This window comes from Pochonia chlamydosporia, chromosome 2, assembly GCF_001653235.2.
Source record: "Pochonia chlamydosporia 170 chromosome 2, whole genome shotgun sequence".
Lineage (NCBI taxonomy): Eukaryota > Fungi > Ascomycota > Sordariomycetes > Hypocreales > Clavicipitaceae > Pochonia > Pochonia chlamydosporia.
This window is the reverse complement of record NC_035791.1, coordinates 4,955,230-4,975,741: the sequence shown is the minus strand read 5'-3', so window position 1 is coordinate 4,975,741 and position 20,512 is coordinate 4,955,230. Positions and strand designations below refer to the sequence as shown.

Below are 20,512 nucleotides of genomic sequence, written 5' to 3'. Positions count from 1 at the left end.
CAGGTATAGGTTGGCTTGAAATATTGCCATGTAACATGTCCCATCATGCCTTACAGATGACCATCTGGGGGCTGTGTTCGCCTTCTTCATGTTGTCCCAAATTCGCTTGCAAATTACTTGGTATTGCATTTCGGGGCACCAATATTACAACAGCTTTGATTGTCAGCCAGCATCCAGCAATACCAAGAACGCTTGAACAGTGGTGTAGACTTTGAACAACACCAGTCAACATCAAGACAATACATGTTCCATCTGGTTATAACTTATAACAGTCATTTGTACATTGATTAAACTAGACCCAAACGAAGCGCAACTGCCTAGACACAAGCTTCAACACGCCTGCTCAATCCAACTCTTTCCCCCAGTAACAGTAAGACCAAATAAATTCAAGACTAACTCTCTTCCTATAGATGGTATGCTTTCTCGAGCCCATGATTATGCTATTCGTATAGGTTTAGGCATCCAAACAGCCTCCTTTGCAAGTTGAACGACCCGAACTCAAACTCTGTCGTGCGCTACCCATCCGATTTCGCCGGTTTCCTCGACTCCTTTGCAATGAGGAGGTCAAAAACAATAGTAAAACCTAGGTTGTAAAAAAAATAAATGGCATCAAGATGTAATTAAAATAAAATCAAGGACCCGGGTGTTTTTATTCCATTCTATAGTATCTCTTTAACTCGATTTATTTAGAGTTGACCAGAGAGAAGAGCTTCGGTAGCTAAAGAACATTTCAAATTAGTAAATTGGCTGACAAGGGAATGTTTTTGGGGGCATGCAAGTACTTACCACTATTGATATAGGCTCTCTTGGCATCCAATGGCACGTCGAAACGACGCTCCAGTTCCTGCTTAATGCCCTTCTTGGTGACAGTCATTAGATCTGCTGTCTTGAGAATATCGCGGATCTCGGCCAGCAGAGCATCATCGCTTGGCAGGCCGACCATGTCGTCTGGGTTGAAGAATTGCGAGCCTCCAAATTGACTCATACGATGGTGGCCCATGTCTGAGTGAGCAAGAGACATCCGAGAGTTGTTGCGAGAGTCATAGGGCAGGTTTGGCATGGGGTGAGCTGCAAATCCAGTTGTGGAATCCGGTCGGCTGGGGAATCCGTACTCGGATACCATAGGTTGAGCCTTGGTTGCATAGCTGATGCCGGACACCTCGGAGCGAGTGTCGTCGCGAGAAGTCTGTGTCTCCCATAACTCGGCCTGGTATTCTTCCCACTTCTTGCGAGGGATGGAGTCGGGGTCGAATTTGCCTTCGTCTGAAATGACCACCTTCTTGCCCTTTTCGCCGGCAACAACACGGGTGGTGCCCCAGTTGAAGTCATCCATGTGCCAGAAGGCATACAACGGCAGACCAAAGCTGAAGACCGGGACGGCCAAGACGTACAGAATCATCCATCCAACCATTTCCCACTTGCGGCGCAGGATGAAAATGATTGCTTGAAGACCATAAATGGCGCCGAGCAAGATGAAGGCTGTCATAGGAACAACGCTAGCCTTTGTAGCGACAAGAACAATCAAGTAGGCGATGTATGCAATTGTGACCGGCTGGACAACAGTACTGAGCAAATCGATGAAGACCACGAAACGCATGCTGAAGCAGCAGAAACCACAAAGCTGGGCCATTGGAATCAGTTCGATAAGGTTATGCACCGTAGAGTTAATCCAACGACGTCGCTGAGACAGGAAGACCTTCCAGGAATCCGGGGCAATTGTCCAGGCATGAGCGCTAAACAGATATTTAGTCTTATACTTGGAGTGGTACTTGAGAAGCAGCGTCGTAAGATAACGATCTTCACCAAGATGGAGCAAGTTCTTCATATGCAGAGTGTCCACGCGAATGGTAGCGTATGACTCGACGACTTCGCGACTGACGAAGAGTGGCTTTCCTGTCTCAGCAGCTCGAATTCGATACATGGAGAAACAACCCGGCAAGCAAGTGACGGAACCGAACAAGCTTTCAAAGGCCTTGGAAAGATTGTGAGAGATGTAGTACTCATAGACCTGGATCATGGTGATGAAGGACGACTTGGCGTTGGTCAAAGCAGTCTCGCCGCAAACTGCAATTAAGCGAGTGTCGTCCAAGAATGCCGAAACCATGCGAGTGGCAGAGTCTGGGGCGACGACAGTATCGGCATCAATTTGAAGCATAAATTCATAAAACGTTGGGTTGACACCAATGATGTTGCGGATCTGATGGTACATTTCCAGCTCCAGAGGGCTCATGGCCAGGTTGTAGTGAACACGGTTCAAGAAACGCATCAGGATCATCTGAGAGTCTCGCTTGCCACGGTTACCGGGACGGGCTACTTCGGAGGGCTTTCCAACCTTAACAATGACAAGGAATGGGACGATGTGACCTTGTACTTCGTAAAGTCCCGAGTACACCTTGCCCATGTTGTGTTGCTTCATACCCTCGCCGAGAGATTCAAAGCTGAGGGGTTCAGGATCTACCGTTTCGGAAACGCCAAGGATATCCAAGACAATACGAGGTGTCGGCCGATCGTTGCCTTGACCAATAATCATACCATCACAGATGATGCACAAGAGTTTACGCTTGTCATCATAGCGCATTCTCGCCGCCGAATCGATAGCCCGACGCAGTGAGTCTTCGTCTTCAGTATAAGCTGGAATCTGGCACATGACGAACTTGTCGAGGTTCTCAGGAACATTCTTGCCACCGAACTGAAGTGCGGCGAAGAACTTGAATGCAATAACCGAGACGAGCAGGCAGGAGACAGCAAGAACCAAATATTCAGCGAACTTGCAGCGGGTAGAGTTTCTCGTGTCAAGGTCACCTACGTAGAAAAGGTGGTCAAGACAAGTTTGCATGCGAGCTTTCTCCTCACGGCTGATGGCTAGAGAGTTCCAATATTTGGTGATGTCGGAGCCAGCCTGGTTTTGGAACAGTTGAACCAGGTTGTAATTCATAAAGTCTGCAAGCTTGGGGTCGTTCGGTGGGGTTTCACCAGGTTTGGCGCGAAGACGACGTCCTCCGGCAACATAGGTTGTCAAGTCATAGACGCGGTTTCCAATGTAGGCAATGACCTGATCCTTGGAGGCAAGCGTTGACACATACTCTGGCGAATAGCCAATGGTGCCTCTGCCGTAGTTACCTTTGAGCATAATGAGCTGCTCAAGATACCAGTCGGGTCGTGTATCGTTGGTGAAGTAGCGGAAATCATGGTACTTAGAATTCAAATCCTGCGAATTCACCAAGGCAGGGGATCCGGTATAGTTGGTGCTCTTGTAGTCCAGAGTCACCTCTTGGTCCACGGAACCATCGCTACCTTGGCATAAAGCAGAGACCTGCACCGGGAAGAGAGTACTAACATCCATGCCAGCATAATTTAGCATTGACTTCCTGCTCACAAATTTGGGATAGTGACGGTCCGCAAAGCTGCCCAGGTCGATAACATAGCCTCGGATAGACACATAAGCCGAGTGTCCATCCTTGCCATCGTGCGACGACAGTTCTTCGGCACTAAAGACATTTTGTTTCGGGCAAATGAGCATTGGAAACACAACGATGAAGAATGCAGCAACCAGACACATGAACCAGATGAGCATGTTGATGGCCACCTTCTCTCGCCAGGCCATACGAACATCTTTTCGGGGCATGCGGCCGATCCATCGGATGAGAAAGTCGGGAATGAACCAAGTGAGGAAGTAGACTGTAAAGACCCAACGCTTTCTGCTGGGTGAGTCTTTGTACTCTTCGATTTCCTCGAGGGTCTTTTCATTACCACGCTCGGCCATCTGCTCACGAGTGTCGAAGTTCTTGAACATATCTCCGCCACCAATTGCAGAGACGCCAGCTTCCGACCGAGCATCGTCAGAGCCAAAGTAGCCAGGTCTGCCCTTCTCGCCATACATGAGTGGTGTGTTACCTCCGGACAAGAGCTGTTCCTTGGAGGCGCCAAAGACATCACGCTCTCCAGGCGTCAGTGCATCGTTGCCATAGCCATCTGATGAAGGCAGAGCGTAGCGACCTTGGCCCGCGGAGCCCTCAATTAGACGAGCAACCTCCATCCAGCACCGCTCACTGAGGAAGACACCCGTAGACCCAACCTGGACTTCGTTGCTAGGCCAGCGTTTTTCTTCAATGACCATCTCCGCACGCTCTCTTTCACTGCCAACCAAGATTGTCTCGGCATCGGCCATTCCAAGAAATTCACCAAAGGGGAGGAACAGGCTGAAATCAGCAGACCGCAATCTTTGGCTGATTTCGGCGATGCCAAAGGTCTGGACCTGCGTGCGGACACATTTACTGTCGAACTGGTTGGCGATCCGGCGATCATTGGGTTTCAAGCAAAACACAAAGTAAGAATTTGTGCCGGGTTCCATGACAGCCTTCTGGACGTTGTCCAAAGAAGAGAGAAATTGCCCAGAAGCACCTTGATCAATGCCAGCTTTGTTGCCTCCTTTGGGACTGCGGGATCCGCTGGTCGGGTTGCCACTGTCGAAAAGATTGCTTTCTTGTTGACGCCGCTGGGCCGCAAGCGCACGGCCTCGTCCACCCTTACGAGACATTACACTTGGTGCTCGCATAGGTTTGGAGCTGATGGTGGCCTGCATAACAGTTGACTTCTCGACTGGGTGATTGACAGTTTGGAGTACATCTTGACCAAACAGTCTACCAACAAACTCACTCTTGGTGGAGTTGAACATGTTGAGCAAGTCGACCGAGACAACTTCGCCGTTTTCCTCGATGAGACCCCTAACAGGGTACTCAACCTCGCCTGCAAAGTGTCTAATGGTGAAGGCAGCAGCTGTGTTTTCGGTGTAGAAGTTGCTGCCAGGCAACTTTGCAGTGGCAGAGCTGACCTCAATAGCTGGGTTCTTGCCTTCGAATCTCTTTCTCAAGCTTTCAAGCAGCTGGATATCAGTCTTATTGCGTCGTGTTTGGTCATCGAGGATACTCAGAAGGCCATTTCCAGCCTTTAGTAAGCCTTTAACGGCGTCCGAATTGTCAAAGTAGCTAGTTGGGGCGACACTGACTTCTTCTGACTCCAACATTTCAGCTTTGCGGTCGAAGAAGTTGTGCAAGGTGACATTATAAATAGCTTCAGTCGCAGCATTATTGAGAAGTTGGTCGAGCGTGGAGCCGGTAGCAGACTGCTGCGCGAAGCCAGGGAAGTCGACAATGGAAATGGTGTTGGCGATGTCTTCCTCTGGGGCACAAACTTTCTGGTTGACGGTTTCCAAAATCCAAGCCACGAGGAGGGAGTACAATGTCCTAGCCAACTCGTTGGCGTGCGCTCGTGCGCCAGTAGGATCAAGCATCACCGTGACACGCTCTTTTTGAATCATCTTGGTCTTGTAGCCTAGAGTGCTTTGAAGGTCCCCAGCACTTACACCCAGAAAGGCAGCAACGATGCCGAGAACATCTTTATTCTTGACAGTGGTCGAGGTCTGGCCACCTTCGTGAGAGAAACCGCCACTATCATCACCAGTGGCGCTGGTATTGTTGGTGGACTCAAACTCAAGTTGGCCAATATGAAGAATGGCGGCCAGAATTTGGCAAATCTCGGCGATGTCACTCCTGGGAAACTCGAGCTTTTTCAGGGCTGTTTTAAAAAGCTGAAAGCCCTCAGAATCGTTAATGCCAACCTTGAGCTGAGTGGGGTGACCAAGGTACTTCCAACGTTTAGATCCGCTGGCACCATCGTCAAGACCAAGATGGGTTTTTTCGGCTTGGCTGGTGCCGGCCAAGAGATAGTAGAGTACGTGAAAGTTTCGCTCTCCGGTGGGAACGTCGGCAATCCGGCTTCGTTCCAGCCGGTGATCAAGGAGCTTACCACCAATGAGGATGGGGTTCGTTGTCGCCGAGGTGTCGTACTGCAATTCATAAAAAAGACCAGACTTGGAAGCCGTGGGAGTAGTGGCAGTCTTGGTAGTTGTGAGAGAATCAAAGACATATGCGGCAAGAGACAACTTGTTCGATAGAGGAGTAGACGACTTGTCCAACAAGGCAGTGAGCAAATGGCTCCGAATGGTTGATTTGCCAGATCCAGATTCACCCCTGTTTTGAAGCTCACGTTAGTCACTCTAGGAAAGCAATAATTGGAGAGTAACATTCCACATATTGACAGACTTACAGAAACACTACAGCTTGGTTCTCTGATCGATGACCGAGTCTTGTCCAAGCACGATCGGCCATGTCTTCGGCGCCAGCCATGGCGCTGCCAGGTTTACCGCCATCTGGCCCTTTGCTGGAGGATGTGTAGGTATTTAGACACACCAGAGCATGTGAGGACAGCTTGGCAGTTGGATGGGACACATGAAATCGACTAGCCAAGTGTCCGGTGATGTGCGTATCGGATTGGAGATGTGCTGGCAGCGAGGGTAACGAATGTTGAGTGTGAGCCCCTCCGTTGCCGCCGCCCAAGGGTGGAAGTGTCGATGCCATGGTCGGCACGAATCCAGCTGGGCTGCCGGAAGAGGTTTTGTTTCGAAATCAAAATATAAAAGCACAGAAATCGGAAACAACGAGAGTTCGAGGCCGTTTACTCAAACGGAGAGAGGTATTAGATTCGCACGACAGGGTGTTGAAAACGATGGTCTATCAATGAATCAGAGGATCGAGTGAACTTGGGGAATGTCCGAGTGTCGGAATAACGGTGAATCGAGCGTGGACTGATTGATGGACAAGGACGTGTCCGGATAACGAGAGATCTGGTTGGTGTACGAGGTGACGAGCCCTCGATGTTAATTTAGCAAAGAAAAAGCGAGTGTAAGAAACCAAGAACAAGATGAAGCCGCGGAGCCGGCTTGCGAAAGGTCCTCACGCAAGCCACGGTCTGACTTTGACTCCGTTGAGGTTATGATTGTCAACGTCGTCCTCTGGCAACGACAGAATAAAGGGGATAGATGTTTTCTTTGCCTGAACCAGGTCCAGAATACCTAGTGCTTGACCTAGTCCAGGTGGATGGATGGCAGGCATGCCATGCCTGTGGGTTCTTGGGTCAAGTATTTGCCTCTGGTTCGGCCTGGTCCTGTAACATTGATCACACACCTCTTCACCTGTGCCTGGACTAACACGAGCCAAAGGCTACGGCGACCGGCAGAGACCAAAAGCGCACCGCCTTGAACCCGTTCTTACGGGCACTTCAGTCTTGATGTGTCGCCCTACAGGGAGCCAGCAACTTGCTCTGGTCTGTTACCCTCCATCACTCCACTAGAGTCGTGCTACGCGAAGCCAAGGCGACACTGGTGCTGTGTCGATGGACGAACCACAGGTTGTGGATTGCGATGGCAGATTGATGTGCATACGGCATGCAGGGTGTTTCGAGTGGATGGATATACAGTCTGGTACTCCGTAGATGAGCAGGATCACACTGCCTTGTACGGAGTAACAATGCCTAATTTTCAGCGGAGTGCGGAAGACAATGAGCTTGTCGTAAAAACTTGGTCCATGGTTCCAGGTCTGCTACATTCAAGCCCAAGTCCAAGCTCACGCGTCACTGATGCTGCATCGTCAACACGGTCTTCGTGATGTCTTGTGCGTGTGTCAACAAACCGTCTCCCACCATTTGTTGTATAAGCCACAATCCTGAAAGCTGAGGCTATCTGTCTGGTATGCTGTCCATTACCCACCCATCGAATCTTTGCAATGTGTTCGACTGCCATATATTGCCTGCGGAGCTCTGAATACGTGACGCGCCAATGATTCAACGACAGAACGAGACATTGTCACAATCACAAGCGCTTGGCTTGCCACGAAGTCGAAAATTCAAATCCATGGGAAGGACACGCAAAGGCAGTGCTGCCAACAGGGGATGTTTGCTGGCCTTGGAAAATTTTCTGACTTTTTGGAGGCTCATCGGATCGAGACCATGACAAGGATGGCACTAGCAGGGCCAGGCTCACCCCCTGCACAACTCCGAGGCCCGCCAGTCTGCAAGGACATCCGTGAGCCGGCATTGCCTATTGCCCTTGCGTGAAAAGACTGTCATGCGATGTGTGGGGCCGATTGATGTGCGGTTCATGATTTTGAAATAAACTGAAGATGGAGTCGATGCTGGTGGTTGATGACTCGGCTGCCAGACCAGAAAGTAAATGAATCCGTTACCTCTGCCACCACCAGAGGCCATGCCTCGGACAAGAGATAGATTATCGGTCCTAACTTCGAAGTTTGCCAGGCTTGTCTTCTTTTTTCTTGGGTTCCTAGGTTGAATATACTCCGTGCTTCATACAGCATTGTGCAGTACGGATCGACAAGCCTGTGCTGTGTGTGGTACACCAGATGTGACTCTTGTTTGCTGCATGCGTCAGTTCGCAGATCCTCTCCCCTTGACACTTCATGTCTCGTATCTTTCGTTGCCCTATACTCCGTACGTCTGTGTCGGTTTTCGAAGCTGGCTTTCTCCAGTCGTTCATTATGTCCCTACAATGATCAGCTTGAATTGATAACCAATTTTATTCCGAGATCAAGAATTATTCTGACTCCAGCTGTCCCCTTGGTTGTGCCCATTTGGCTTGCTGGGACCAGGAGGCGGGAGATGAGAACATCGCCAGACAGGGATACTGAGGATGGATGGCGATGCTAGCGTGCTTTTTTTTCCTGTTCGGCAGCCCGGATCCCTTGGGTAGCTTACGACTGTGCACCATTGCGCACAGTGTGCTGTGTGTGTTCTTGATGGTTGCTGAGGGTGATGCAGCTTCTTACCCCTGACCTGGTCGTGAGCCCCTTCTCAGGCGCCCAGGACCATCATATCCAGTGCCGAAAGGGAGCCGAAGCCAGCGTCTTTGGCAATCAGAAGATTTTAATTAGATATTGTAAGTGTGTTCGATAAGGAAAGGCGTCTGACGCTATTCGTACATAACAAGCAGGCAAATATGGGCAATTGTTTGATTCCATGATACTTGTCGAATGGCGAACGGCAAACAAGAGCAAAAGATGGAGATCTCTCCTCATCTCTTCGTCAGTTGACATGTGGCATGCATCAACGTCACGCATGATTCGCAGCAATTGTGTGCATCGAGATTGACGACTGGACCATGCCCGCCGCTCTCACGGTTCTCAAATTTTTCCCAATGCAGGCGGCCTGTCTCAAAGGAATGTGTGACCGCCCTTCTTTGATGCTCAATTGGGTGCCTGGTTAACAGGTGGCTCCTGGAAAGAAATAGACTATTCGGACTTTGCCCCAAGATTCAGGGGTAGAACTGAAAAAAGAAAAATACAATCTCAAGGAGACTGTCTATGACCGCAATTGTGATGGGTGCAACAGGCGCCACGCCGCTTGGTCATTATTTGTTTGACAACAAACGAGACTAGACTTTGCAAGGTCGAATCGAAGGCTCCAGCTCTGTAAAGTTGAAAGCATAGGAGAACTTAGATGACTCTGTCGTGTACCACTGCACGACGGTCAGTCGCAATTATATGCTGTGTGTGATGACAATTTCTTTGGCTCAAATTTATTAGAATTCCGGTGTGTGAGACAAAAAATGCGACCACGAGTAGAGGACTCCATAAAATTTTCTCAAAACTGGCCCTCGTCAAGACCTTTTGATACTGTAAAATGACGAAATATGCTGGTGGCACGGGCAACTAGCAGTTACGGAGAATAATGAGTACTACGTGCATTCGTCAGCGACATAAGAAGTTGTTTTTGCGACATCTCCATCATGAGAGGTGGAGAGAGGCACTCCCCAGGTTTGGCGGCTGGGCCATAATTGGCTCCATCTCATCTAGATTTCTTGGTTGGTAAGGTGGAGGTGGAAGACCAAAGAACTGCACAAATTTGGGTTGAAGATTGTTGTCGAAGGCATAGGCAGCCGTCTGGTGTAAGGAATAGCGCAAACTCTCCATGCAGAGGCATTCGCTGATGCAGTTTGGAGTGTTCGGCACCTTTGGGTCCTTGGTTTTTCAGCTCCGACTCTGCATTTATTACCTGCTGTACACCGTACTCCGCACTCTGTACGGAATATAAATTGTTCGGTAGCACGCACCGGAATGACTAGTTACGTTCATCAGGCCGTGGAATTAGGCTCCGTGTCTCATTTGTTTTGCAACAAACCGTTGTCGCAGCAGCTCACTCAGTGCTTGGCTGCTGTGTCATGCTGGCAGTGATGCCAAGGACAAGACAGTGATCCCAAAGGTTGGTACTCCGTACTCCGTGCAACGGGGCTCATTGTCCATATCCGGAGGATCGCTCGCAAGATCCAGAGCCAAGTGGCCATTGCTTGCTATTTGGCCCATAAAAATAGACATCGCCCACCATGGACCAGTGCACGATGGTCTTCTTCAAGTTCGTTGAGGTAGGCTCGTAGCGCGTGGAGCACGTAAACGAGGAATCGATAGACCGAAGGCACGAAAAAAATTGATAGAGCCTGTCAAGACTCCATCCAGTCAGTGACTTGGTTCTGCAGCAGTCAAGTTTCCATCATGGGGAACTGCGGCGTGACGGACGAGGCGCAGCAATATGCAGTCTGGTCTTCAAACTCAACACTCCGGTCCAAGATTAGAATGCTGTCTGGCCCGTGTTGCCCCATGTTATGTTGTGTGTCCACTCAGCATTCCCACCCTCCTTCGCGTGCTCAATGCACCAGACATCTTTTTCGGGATACGAGCGGCCACTGCCGTTTTAAATGGCTCGTGGTTGGTCAATGCTGGTGATGGATGGGGTGGTTGCTGGCAACAAGGTTTCGACTTTGCCCGCGCCAGCGTGGAGCCGCATGTCGCCTCTTCGTATTTTCATCGTCAACTTTCTCCCAGCTCCGCTTCACGTGAGGGGGCATCAGCTCACTGCGATCCGGAGTACCTGGTAGAAACGGACGAGAACGAATCCAAGCGAATCCTCAAGCAGTGAATCCTTTGCGTTCTTGTCTTTGGGTAAATCTGGAAAAGGGGGCAGGACAGGAAAGAAGCAAAAAAAAAAAAAAAAAAAGACTTGCTCTGAAGATCGCTGCCTGCTGTGCTGTGAAGGATGGGCAGATAACCGAGCTTCGCTTGATTGTGACTGGCTGACTGGCGTGCTTACCGGAGCAACCAACAGGTCCAGCTGTGTGTTGAAGCTCTGAGGCTCCAGAGGTCATTGTTTACCAGCGCCTAATTCGAGCTCCAGTGTATGTGTGGCGTACTGCTATGCTGAATTTGCCACTTCGAGGTGGTGGTAGGGCAGCGGGGAAACGGCTTGGGCCGCCAACAGGTCCAACGTTAGGGCCACAAATTGCTTGATATTCAACATTGAAGTCTGGTACCTTCGCCAGGTACTGAGGTACTGGAAGTTCAGTGAAAGATGGGCGGGATTAGGTCAATTGGGCACAACCAGATTACTGGACATCAGGTGTGTGCTGTGCTGTCAAAGTAGTCGGACAGAGAGACCTGATGCACAGCCCGTGGACCCCGTGTCGGCGATCACGCTGGTCCATGGCCCTGGTCTGGCCAGGCCACCAGACCAGACCCAGACCTGAATGTTCGTACCCCTTCCAGGCTGAGCGGCACCATCGTCGGCGCCGATAGCCCCTGTGGGAGCTAACGGTGGTGCGCTGAGCTACCGCACGCCCTGTGGGTATAGTTGCACTTTTGGTCTTTCTGGCCCGACGCAATACCTGAGACCATGGTCCTCCTCTCGACTTGTTCTTCACAACCAGACACTCCCGGCCGTGCCTGGCCATACCAATACCATTGAGTCTGGTCTCATTAGTCCATTCCAAAATCAGCGCGATTGCTTTGGCTGTGGCACCACCAGCGCCCTCACCCACTCTTGTCCTGTATTCTATTCATTCTTGGTTCTCTTGAAAAAGCTTCATCGTTGGCTTATTTCCGTTGCTTGTTGATTTTATTGCCCTCAAGCCTTGCTGAGGCCTGCCTCACTCGCTTTGGCAGCTTCCTTTCTATCGTTAATATCCTTTCCGTTGCTTCTTACGCTGCCCAGTCACCTCAGCTCTGTCTGTCCAATTCGACGGTGCCGTGGACAAAAAAGGAGAACTCGTGTATTTTCCTCGACACGTCCATTTACCACCACTTGTCTCCCAGCTTTTCTCACTCGGATCTCTGCTGCTATTCTTCCAGTCGATCCATTGTTTTGACATCAAAATCGAAACCTTCGCCTCGAATCGGCCGAGTCTTGCCGCCAAAAAAAAATCGAACCAACATCCATCGAGTTCATCTCAGCCGCCGACGTCCCATCGTGGACATCACTGGGCTAACTATTGCCCAAGATGGCGAACCGCATGTCCATATTCTCAGTTGGCTCTGAAGGCGTTAGTAATCAGCGAGCAGGTGGCCCTCAGACTGCACAGGTTTCGACGACTACCTTGCTGAACGCCATACACAACATCTATCTCGCCTCTCAGCCTCATCAATTAGAATCCAGCACCAGCTTGGTTGTCAATACCTGGCTGACTGCCGCTCAAGCAAACCCTACTGTTGACCCTACACTCGCTACCAAAGCCTGGGAACACGCACGTCGACGAGCCGAAGATGGATGTGTTATTCTTGGGTATGTGAGAGCTTCTAAGGCTTACTATTATGTTCAAATGCTAATCAAAATACTCCGTAGCTCTCTTCATCAGTCAACGCCGTCTGTCTTGACTCCATTTCTCACCAGCTTTCCATTCTCGATTCCGTCTACGGTCTACAAAGCCCTTGATGCTGTTCAACCTTTTCTTCGATGTGTGACTCCATACAATCCTTCCACGCCACGACAAGCAGCCTTGGGTATAACGTTGACTCTGAACCTGGCTGGAAACCTTACTGCCGCATCGCTTGCCCTTTCTCAGGGGGGCATTGATACAGTCAATGGACTGCTGAACATCCCATCCGAGGCGGGCTATCGAGCCTTTGATGTTTTCTACTATCTCCTTACATCTGCCTCAACTCCCGCTGAGAGAGAGTTCTTGGGGCTTCAAAGTCCATCTTCATACACTCTTTTGTCGAGGTCAGGCACCTATGATCCACCTTCCTACCTCCCAACTGCCGATGATGGTGCCTCCGCCGATGATTTTCGCCAAGCACTCAAGGATATTGGTATCAAAGGCTCTGCTCATAGAAACTTCATTTCCACATTGGCTGGTTTGCTGAAGCTCGGAAATACTCTGGATTATGGCGTAGAATCGGATACACTGGAAGAAATTTGCGAAGATGTCAGTGGCCTCTTGGGTATCGATCCTGAGACTCTTCTCAGACAGTGCAGCACTGAGGACCGATGGACATTTATTGGAGGGCTTTACGAGTCTCTCGTGGACTGGGTAATTTCCAAAGCAAATGAGGCCATCGGCGCGCAAATGCTCCGTATCAGGAATGGGGACGAGTCTCCCGATGGTCGAGGGGTGAGAACTCCAACTTCCGACCAAGATTCTGGGGATACTGTCTCCATCACCGTAATGGAGGTGCCCCAAATCACCTTGGGCAAGGCACTCTCCATGCGCTCTGTTTTTGATGATTCTCAAGGCATCAATACGGAAATGATTGAAGACGGTGTCAATGTATCACCTGCGGGCTCCTCAGTTCTTCGGGAGATGCAGCAGGCTGTGGCAGATGTCAGTCCGGATTTGGGTATCATGACGACTCCAGAGGGCCGTGAACGACAGCACGAGCTGGAGAAGCGCGAGGTCGTCCTTGAAAAGATTGCCTACGCAGCAGAAGAAGGCGGCTTTCTTCGCAAGCTGCTCTTCCCCATCAATGGTGAAGGCATTAACCTTGGACGTGCTGGGCGTTTCGATTTGCCTGCCGTATTGGGGTCCAATCGCTTGTGGTATCACCTATCTCTACACCCAACTGACGACTCCCCCACACAGCTTGCCGCTCTGCCATCTGTTACTTCTGCCTGGTCGGCAGGCACTGTCTCGCGTCAGCTGCGCTCATGGAGATTGCCAGAATGGGCGAATCGACGCAATCGAAACCTTGATTTCACTGCCGACTTTGACCTTGACGAGTTTGTCCGCCGTTATTCGATTCTGGGCTGCAAGGATGGCAAAGATGGCATCGAAAGCTGGGCTCTTGAACGAGGTTGGAGCAACGGAGAGGTTTTCGTTGGTAAAGACCGCGTATGGATGCGAGAAGGTGCTTGGTGGGAGGCTGAGAGCATGCTCGACCTGAAGCCCGAGCACAACGACATGAACATGCCGGCCATGAACGTCAACCCCTTTGGATCCGGCTTTGACACTGGCTACTCCGCTAATGGAAGTAGCTACTTCCCACAGCAAGGACTCGAGCCCAGCTTCAACGGCAGCAATGACCACCTTGTACACTCTCGCAATTTTAGTCAAAGCCAACTGGGTCTTGGACAAAGCCCACATCCTGCTCCATCTGTGGCGCCTTCAGCAATGCGTAACGTCAGTAATGGTGACTATGGACTAGGCAACAAGGGCGACACTTACAAAGATGACATCTATTACAACCCTGAAGGCGACTTCACTGGCACTATGGACCCGGAACTCGCTAAGAACAAGAAGATTCAGACGAAACAAGTCTCGATGGGTCGCCGTGTGTGGGTTGGATTTGTCTGGGCCTTGACATTCTGGATTCCGTCGCCATTATTGCGATATATCGGTCGCATGAGACGTCCTGATGTTCGGATGGCGTGGAGAGAAAAGTTTGTTCTGGTGTTTCTGATCTTCCTCATCAATGCCATTATTGTTTTTTGGATTATTGAGTTTGGGCGCCTTCTCTGTCCCAATTTTGATAAAGCCTGGAGCAGGAGAGAGGTCGCAACACATCAAGGCGGAGACGACTTCTGGGTCAGTCACTATGGCAAAGTCTACGACATTACCAAGTTTTACAAGCAGCAACACAGTGACACTGATGTCAAGACCACGACGGAAAACATGATGCCTCTGGCTGGATACGACTTGGACAACTACATTTTCCCACCTCTGAACGAGGTATGCAAAGGCCTAGGCATCGCGGAGACGACAAGGTTGATTCAGAATAATACTGCGGAGTTCAGTACTGCAGTTCACACCTCGGGTTTCTACGGCAATCCTACCAGCAAGCTGCATGATTCCCTGTGGTACTGGAACGTTTTTGAGCCCAAAATAAAGGAGTACTACAAAGGTGACCTTGTCTGGAGTGAGGGCGATGTCAAGTCTCAAGGAAACGAGATGCAGCGCGCATGGGGAATGTACGGTAATCAGATCTTTGATCTTACGGATTATTTCCACACACTGGATATTTATAAGAATGCCGCCATGTATAAATTCCTGGACGAGAGCGTTACCGACATTTTCAAGAATAATCCTGGTCAGGAGGTCAAGTCACTCCTGGACCAGGTCATTCAAAACTCAGTTGGAAACCAGACTCAGCACGCCCAGGTCATGAACAGTTGGCTCTGCATTCAGCGAAACTTTTACAAGGGTATTACGGACTTCCGTGACACGCCGAGATGCACGGTGAACAACTGGATCCTCCTGGCCTTCACTATTATCATCTGCTCTGTCATCTTGGTTAAGTTTATTGCAGCGCTTCGCTTCGCGTCTAAACGACGACCCTCACCACAAGACAAGTTTGTCATCTGCCAGGTTCCCGCTTACACAGAAGGTGAAGACTCCTTGCGGAAGGCGTTGGATTCTCTCACAGCGCTACAATATGACAACAAACGAAAGCTGATTTGTGTAATTTGCGACGGTGTTATCGTGGGTCAAGGTAATGATCGCCCAACGCCAAAGATTGTTCTTGATATTCTGGGTGTGGACCCCAAAGTCGACCCTCCTGCGTTGCCTTTCAAATCCGTTGGTCCTGGTAGTGAGCAGCTCAATTACGGCAAGGTCTACTCGGGACTCTACGAGTACGAAGGTAACGTCGTTCCGTACCTCGTTGTCGTCAAAGTCGGCAAGGAGTCTGAGCAGGGTAAGACAAAGCCTGGTAATCGTGGCAAACGTGACTCCCAGATCCTCCTCATGAGCTTCCTCAACCGAGTTCACCATCGGGCTCCAATGAATCCTCTAGAGCTCGAAATGTTCCATCAGATTAACAACATTATTGGCGTGGACCCCGAATTATATGAGTACATGCTCATGGTGGATGCCGATACGTCAGTTAGCGAGGACTCCCTGAACCGTCTCGTGTCCGCTTGTGCCAACAATGCCAAGATCGCCGGTATCTGTGGTGAGACGAGCCTGGAGAATGACGAGAAGTCTTGGACAACCATGATTCAAGTTTACGAGTACTTCATTTCTCACCACCTTGCCAAGGCATTCGAGTCTCTCTTCGGCAGTGTTACTTGCTTGCCCGGATGGTAAGCCTCCATTACGCTCTGTCTAAATTGCACGCCTTTGTAACTAACCTTGTTTTTGTCTAGTTTCACCATGTATCGTCTGCGGACCGTGGACAAAGGCAAACCTCTACTCATTTCTGATGCTGTTATCAAAGAATACGCCGTCTGTGACGTTGATACGCTGCATCAGAAGAACCTGCTGTCTCTTGGTGAGGATCGTTACCTGACCACACTAATGACAAAACATTTCCCATACATGTCGTACAAGTTTATTGGAGACGCTCAATGCAAAACTGCCGCACCAGAATCGTGGAGCGTTCTGCTTTCTCAGCGTCGTCGTTGGATCAATTCCACGATTCACAACCTGGTAGAGCTAATGCGCTTAAAGGAAATGTGCGGTTTCTGCTGCTTCAGTATGCGCTTTGTCGTCTTCATTGATCTCTTTGGAACCATCATCTTGCCGGCTACATGTGTGTATCTGGGTTACTTGATCTACCGCGTGGCTTCGCATACTGGACCGTTCCCAACCATTTCTATTGCAATGTTGGCAGCCGTGTATGGCCTGCAAGCATTGGTTTTCATCCTCAAGAGACAATGGCAACACATTGGTTGGATGATTATCTACATCATTGCGTTCCCCATTTACTCTTTCATCCTCCCAATCTACTCATTCTGGAACCAAGATAACTTCTCTTGGGGCAACACTCGTGTCGTCATTGGAGAGAAGGGCAACAAACAGGTAGTTGCAGTCGACGATGAGGGATTCGATCCTCGTTCTGTTCCACTGCAACGATGGGATGATTACGCTCTGGCCAATAACCTCCCCGGTCGCCGTGGCGGATATCAAGAGAAGCAAGACTACGGTTACCCCGATCAGTACGAGATGGACGAGATTAAGTCGGTATACTCCGCGGCTCCTCAGGGTTCAGTGTTGACGGGAATGGGTGGACGCAATACCTATATGCCACCTCAGTCACCAGCTCCCTTTGCCAACATGAATCGTGCACCTACCGCACAGGGCCAGTATCACGACGCCCCTGCGTCCATCCGCAGACAGTCCATGATGTCTATGGGAACCCAGATGCAGGACATGAACCGCAGCCAATCACCATACCAGGATTTCCCAGCAAACCGGGGTAGTGTTATGAACTTGCGCGGGCAAGGAAACATGACACCCGCCCCGGGCATGGCTGGCAATCGATCATCATCTGCCATAGGTTACGCGGGTGGTAATCGTCCCCCAATGGGCCAGAACGTGTCGACGACTTCGTTTGACTTCCAGCGCGGCCACATCGCGGCTGATGACACTGCCATTGTGGAAGCAATCCAGTCTGTGCTTCGTGAAGTTGATCTCGACACGGTTACCAAGAAGCAAGTGCGAGCCCTTGTTGAGCAGCGTCTGCAGACAGAGTTGAGCGGGGAAAGACGTACATTCATGGACCGACAGATTGATCGCGAGCTTGAGAACATGTAATGATGTGTCAGAAGCTTCTCATATGGTCGTATGGGGTGCATGGATGAGTCCAATGGGTGGCTCTTTGGGGCGTAAAATCTCTTTTTCATTTTTCTTTTTGGGCCGTTATTACATGGTTGATTCTAGTCATGACACAAAACTATTAAGCGAGCGAACTGTTGGCGGGTGAGAATATTGTGCAGATAAGAGTCGAGCTGTTTGCGCTTTTTGCCATAGTTTCGGTACTGTTCTATAACGGGCGTTTGAGATTTGGAAATAGTATGTTGGTAATACATGGCCATTGCTGTACTGAGAATGGTGCAATCCTTATTTTGTTTTATTTATAATTGTTTTTCTAATAGTTTGGATTACATCTTTGCAACTCACAAATATGGGTATGGGTTGGGTGGGAGCCTGGACGACTTACTCAGCTAGACACGCAATCGCGCACAGACATATTCTTAAGATAATGTATCGTTTTCGGCTTGATAGTATCTCTGCAAATAATTTGGTCGTGATGTGATTTCTACTAAGTTGTTGAGTAAGTGAGTCACTAGGATGCTGGAAACTTGTATTTTGTGAAATCATGTTGAAAAATTGGGACATTTTCTACGCTATCTTGTGTGAAAGGCAATTTTAATAGTTACCCGCTATCCGGGGCAATATCATTGGTATCATTTATATTTGGACCTTGGGAAAGGTTGATGTGTTTTCTTTGTGTTTCTTGCTCTAGAACCTCCCTCAGGTGGTCGGTCAGTCGAGATTCCCTACACCCTTGAGCCGCAAGTATACATCTGTGCCCCAGCCGTATAGACTCTGGACGGCGATGCCACCGCCAAAGTACTCGGCGTATGCACGACTTAAAGGCAGGCCGTATCCCAGGCCGGCGATGGAGCTGCCGCCCGTGCTGGCAGTGGCGATGGCGCTGAGACCATCCCCGCTTGTGCTTCCTCCTGAACCGGGGAAGCCGTCGTCGTCGGAGAAGGTAGTGAATGAGTATGACCAGATGTTGGGTAAGACGTCGGGCGAGATGCCGCCGCCTCGATCTCGTATACGGATTGTTACACCTGGGGCGTTGTCGTCCAGAGGTTTGATGGCGTCGCTGCGGAATTGGCCGCGCTCTTCGTCGGGTTGCTTGATCAGTGGTGCGCCGCCGGGCTGCTCCTTAAGCGGTGGTTCGGGTGCGATGGTGACGACAACGGGTTCACGAGCCCGGCTTTCTACAGTGGCACGGAATGCGTTCTTGAGCAGTTCGGTTACAATGTATTCCAGGTGCATGGGTATAAAAGCAAACGTTGTGTCTGGTTCGCCGTCAATGTAGATTTGAGGCCTGGAGCCATAACGCAGCTCGCAAATGTCGGCTACGAAGCCGGCGCAAGAGTCAATGGTAAGAGAGGGCTTCAAGGCGGTATCGATGACGCCGATATATGAAGGGTGTTCGGGACATGGCGTGGGACTATCCTCAGGAGCAAAGTGAGGTTGGCTGCTGAAGTGAAGAGCTATGTGTTGTTCGCCGACTAATCTTGTGCCGATTCGAGCGCGTAAATGCTCGTCCAGAAAGCGAGTCACCTCGGCGGGAGAGATGTATTTGCGACATTCAAGGAAGCCCTTGGCAAGAATGGGTATGGTGTCGGTGTGGGTTGCGACGAGCTCGGCCAGGACATTTGTGAATTCGATTTCGTCTTTGAGGGTGGAAATCGGCTGGCCGTGACTCGCGGCGTGCCAGTATGGCAGGAGAATGGATAGCGAGTGTAGGTAGTTGTTGTAGATGCGAGAGATGTTGGGGTTGGAGACGACGATATAAGGCAGGTTACGAAGGGCTTGGATCCGTCTTGCCAGTCGGATTGGGAGCAGAGAGAGTGTGAAATTGGCAGATGAGAGGAGGGACTTTTCGGATAGAGGTGGTCGTCCGTGTCTGATATGGTGTTAGCCAGCTGGGCAAACTGTCGAGGTCGGACCCTGTTCAAAGATCAAACAACGACTTGGAAGCACGAATCCATGACTCCATATCGTGCAGACATACTTAACTAGATCAGCGAGGCTGAGAGGATGCTGGTGTTGTCTAGCCAAAGCAGCAATCTCTACATCAGACACCGTCTGCGGAGAGTACCGCAACGGCCGCGATGCATGAAGGCCTCGACAGGTTTGTGTATAGCGAGAGTTGGAAAGGTATGAAGAGGGACGCGGCCGGCATAGCCTCAACGGCGATGTTGTTGAGGTCCGCATGTCAGCATGGCGACTCAGGATGCCAACCAGGTTATAGAGATTGCGGTTGGTGAGGGACGTAACAGACGAATATGTCCGAAGCCGGATGGCAGGTGTCAGTCACCAGGGTTGGAGTTGATGTGCTCGGGTAAGTGTGCAATGCAATTGAAAGCAGTCTCTACAGAAACGCGGACGGTTGATGTTAAGGGAATGAGTAAGCGTTGGGTTCTCGAGGCGGAGTAGGTTTGTGTCGAGATTGGCTGTTAGACAATGGAAATGCTAGATGGTGGTGAATCTGGGGTCGAAAGTCGATAGTGTCCGGAGTCTCTGGACTGACTGGTCCGGTCTCATGATTTTGCCCCGTCGAGTCGGTCGAGCCAGTCACATTGAAGCAAGTGAACGGCCTTGGGCGGCTGGCGGTTTGCCGTGGACCGTGGGCCGTGACCAGCCGAAAGACCGCCAGCATGGACACCAAAGACTGACTGCCCAGACAGAGCCCTTGACTGGAGGCAGCACAACAGGCCATCAAACATGAAGTCGTTACGTCACAGCAGCACCTACCAGACCTGTGCAGCTCAGCACAGCAGGGGTCAACAAGCAGGCGGCTCTCTCACCCAACGCGACATGGGCGGAGTGCACGGGGCAGGGGCAGTGAGGGGAACAGAGGCAGACAAGACAGCCCCGCGT

General features: G+C 50.4%; 4 protein-coding genes across 4 annotated transcripts; 2 read left to right on the top strand and 2 right to left on the bottom strand.

Moving 5' to 3' along the window:
* Positions 1-686: 686 nt before the first annotated feature.
* VFPPC_03550 (chitin synthase 6) lies at positions 687-6,416 on the bottom strand (the record flags this gene model as incomplete). The annotated part of the gene is made up of 3 exons (XM_018283042.1): positions 687-718; positions 787-6,029; positions 6,106-6,416. The coding sequence occupies 3 exons, from the start codon at positions 6,414-6,416 to the stop codon at positions 687-689; spliced, it is 5,586 nt and encodes a 1,861-aa protein (XP_018147752.1).
* A 4,015-nt stretch (positions 6,417-10,431) lies between these two features.
* On the top strand, positions 10,432-10,818 carry VFPPC_03549 (hypothetical protein; the record flags this gene model as incomplete). The annotated part of the gene is made up of 1 exon (XM_018283041.1): positions 10,432-10,818. The coding sequence occupies one exon, from the start codon at positions 10,432-10,434 to the stop codon at positions 10,816-10,818; it is 387 nt and encodes a 128-aa protein (XP_018147751.1).
* Positions 10,819-12,172: 1,354 nt separating this feature from the next.
* Positions 12,173-17,641, top strand: VFPPC_03548 (chitin synthase 6; the record flags this gene model as incomplete). The annotated part of the gene is made up of 3 exons (XM_018283040.1): positions 12,173-12,453; positions 12,514-16,188; positions 16,252-17,641. The coding sequence occupies 3 exons, from the start codon at positions 12,173-12,175 to the stop codon at positions 17,639-17,641; spliced, it is 5,346 nt and encodes a 1,781-aa protein (XP_018147750.1).
* Positions 17,642-18,373: 732 nt separating this feature from the next.
* Positions 18,374-19,846, bottom strand: VFPPC_03547 (kinase; the record flags this gene model as incomplete). The annotated part of the gene is made up of 2 exons (XM_018283039.1): positions 18,374-19,535; positions 19,644-19,846. The coding sequence occupies 2 exons, from the start codon at positions 19,844-19,846 to the stop codon at positions 18,374-18,376; spliced, it is 1,365 nt and encodes a 454-aa protein (XP_018147749.1).
* Positions 19,847-20,512: the final 666 nt, after the last annotated feature.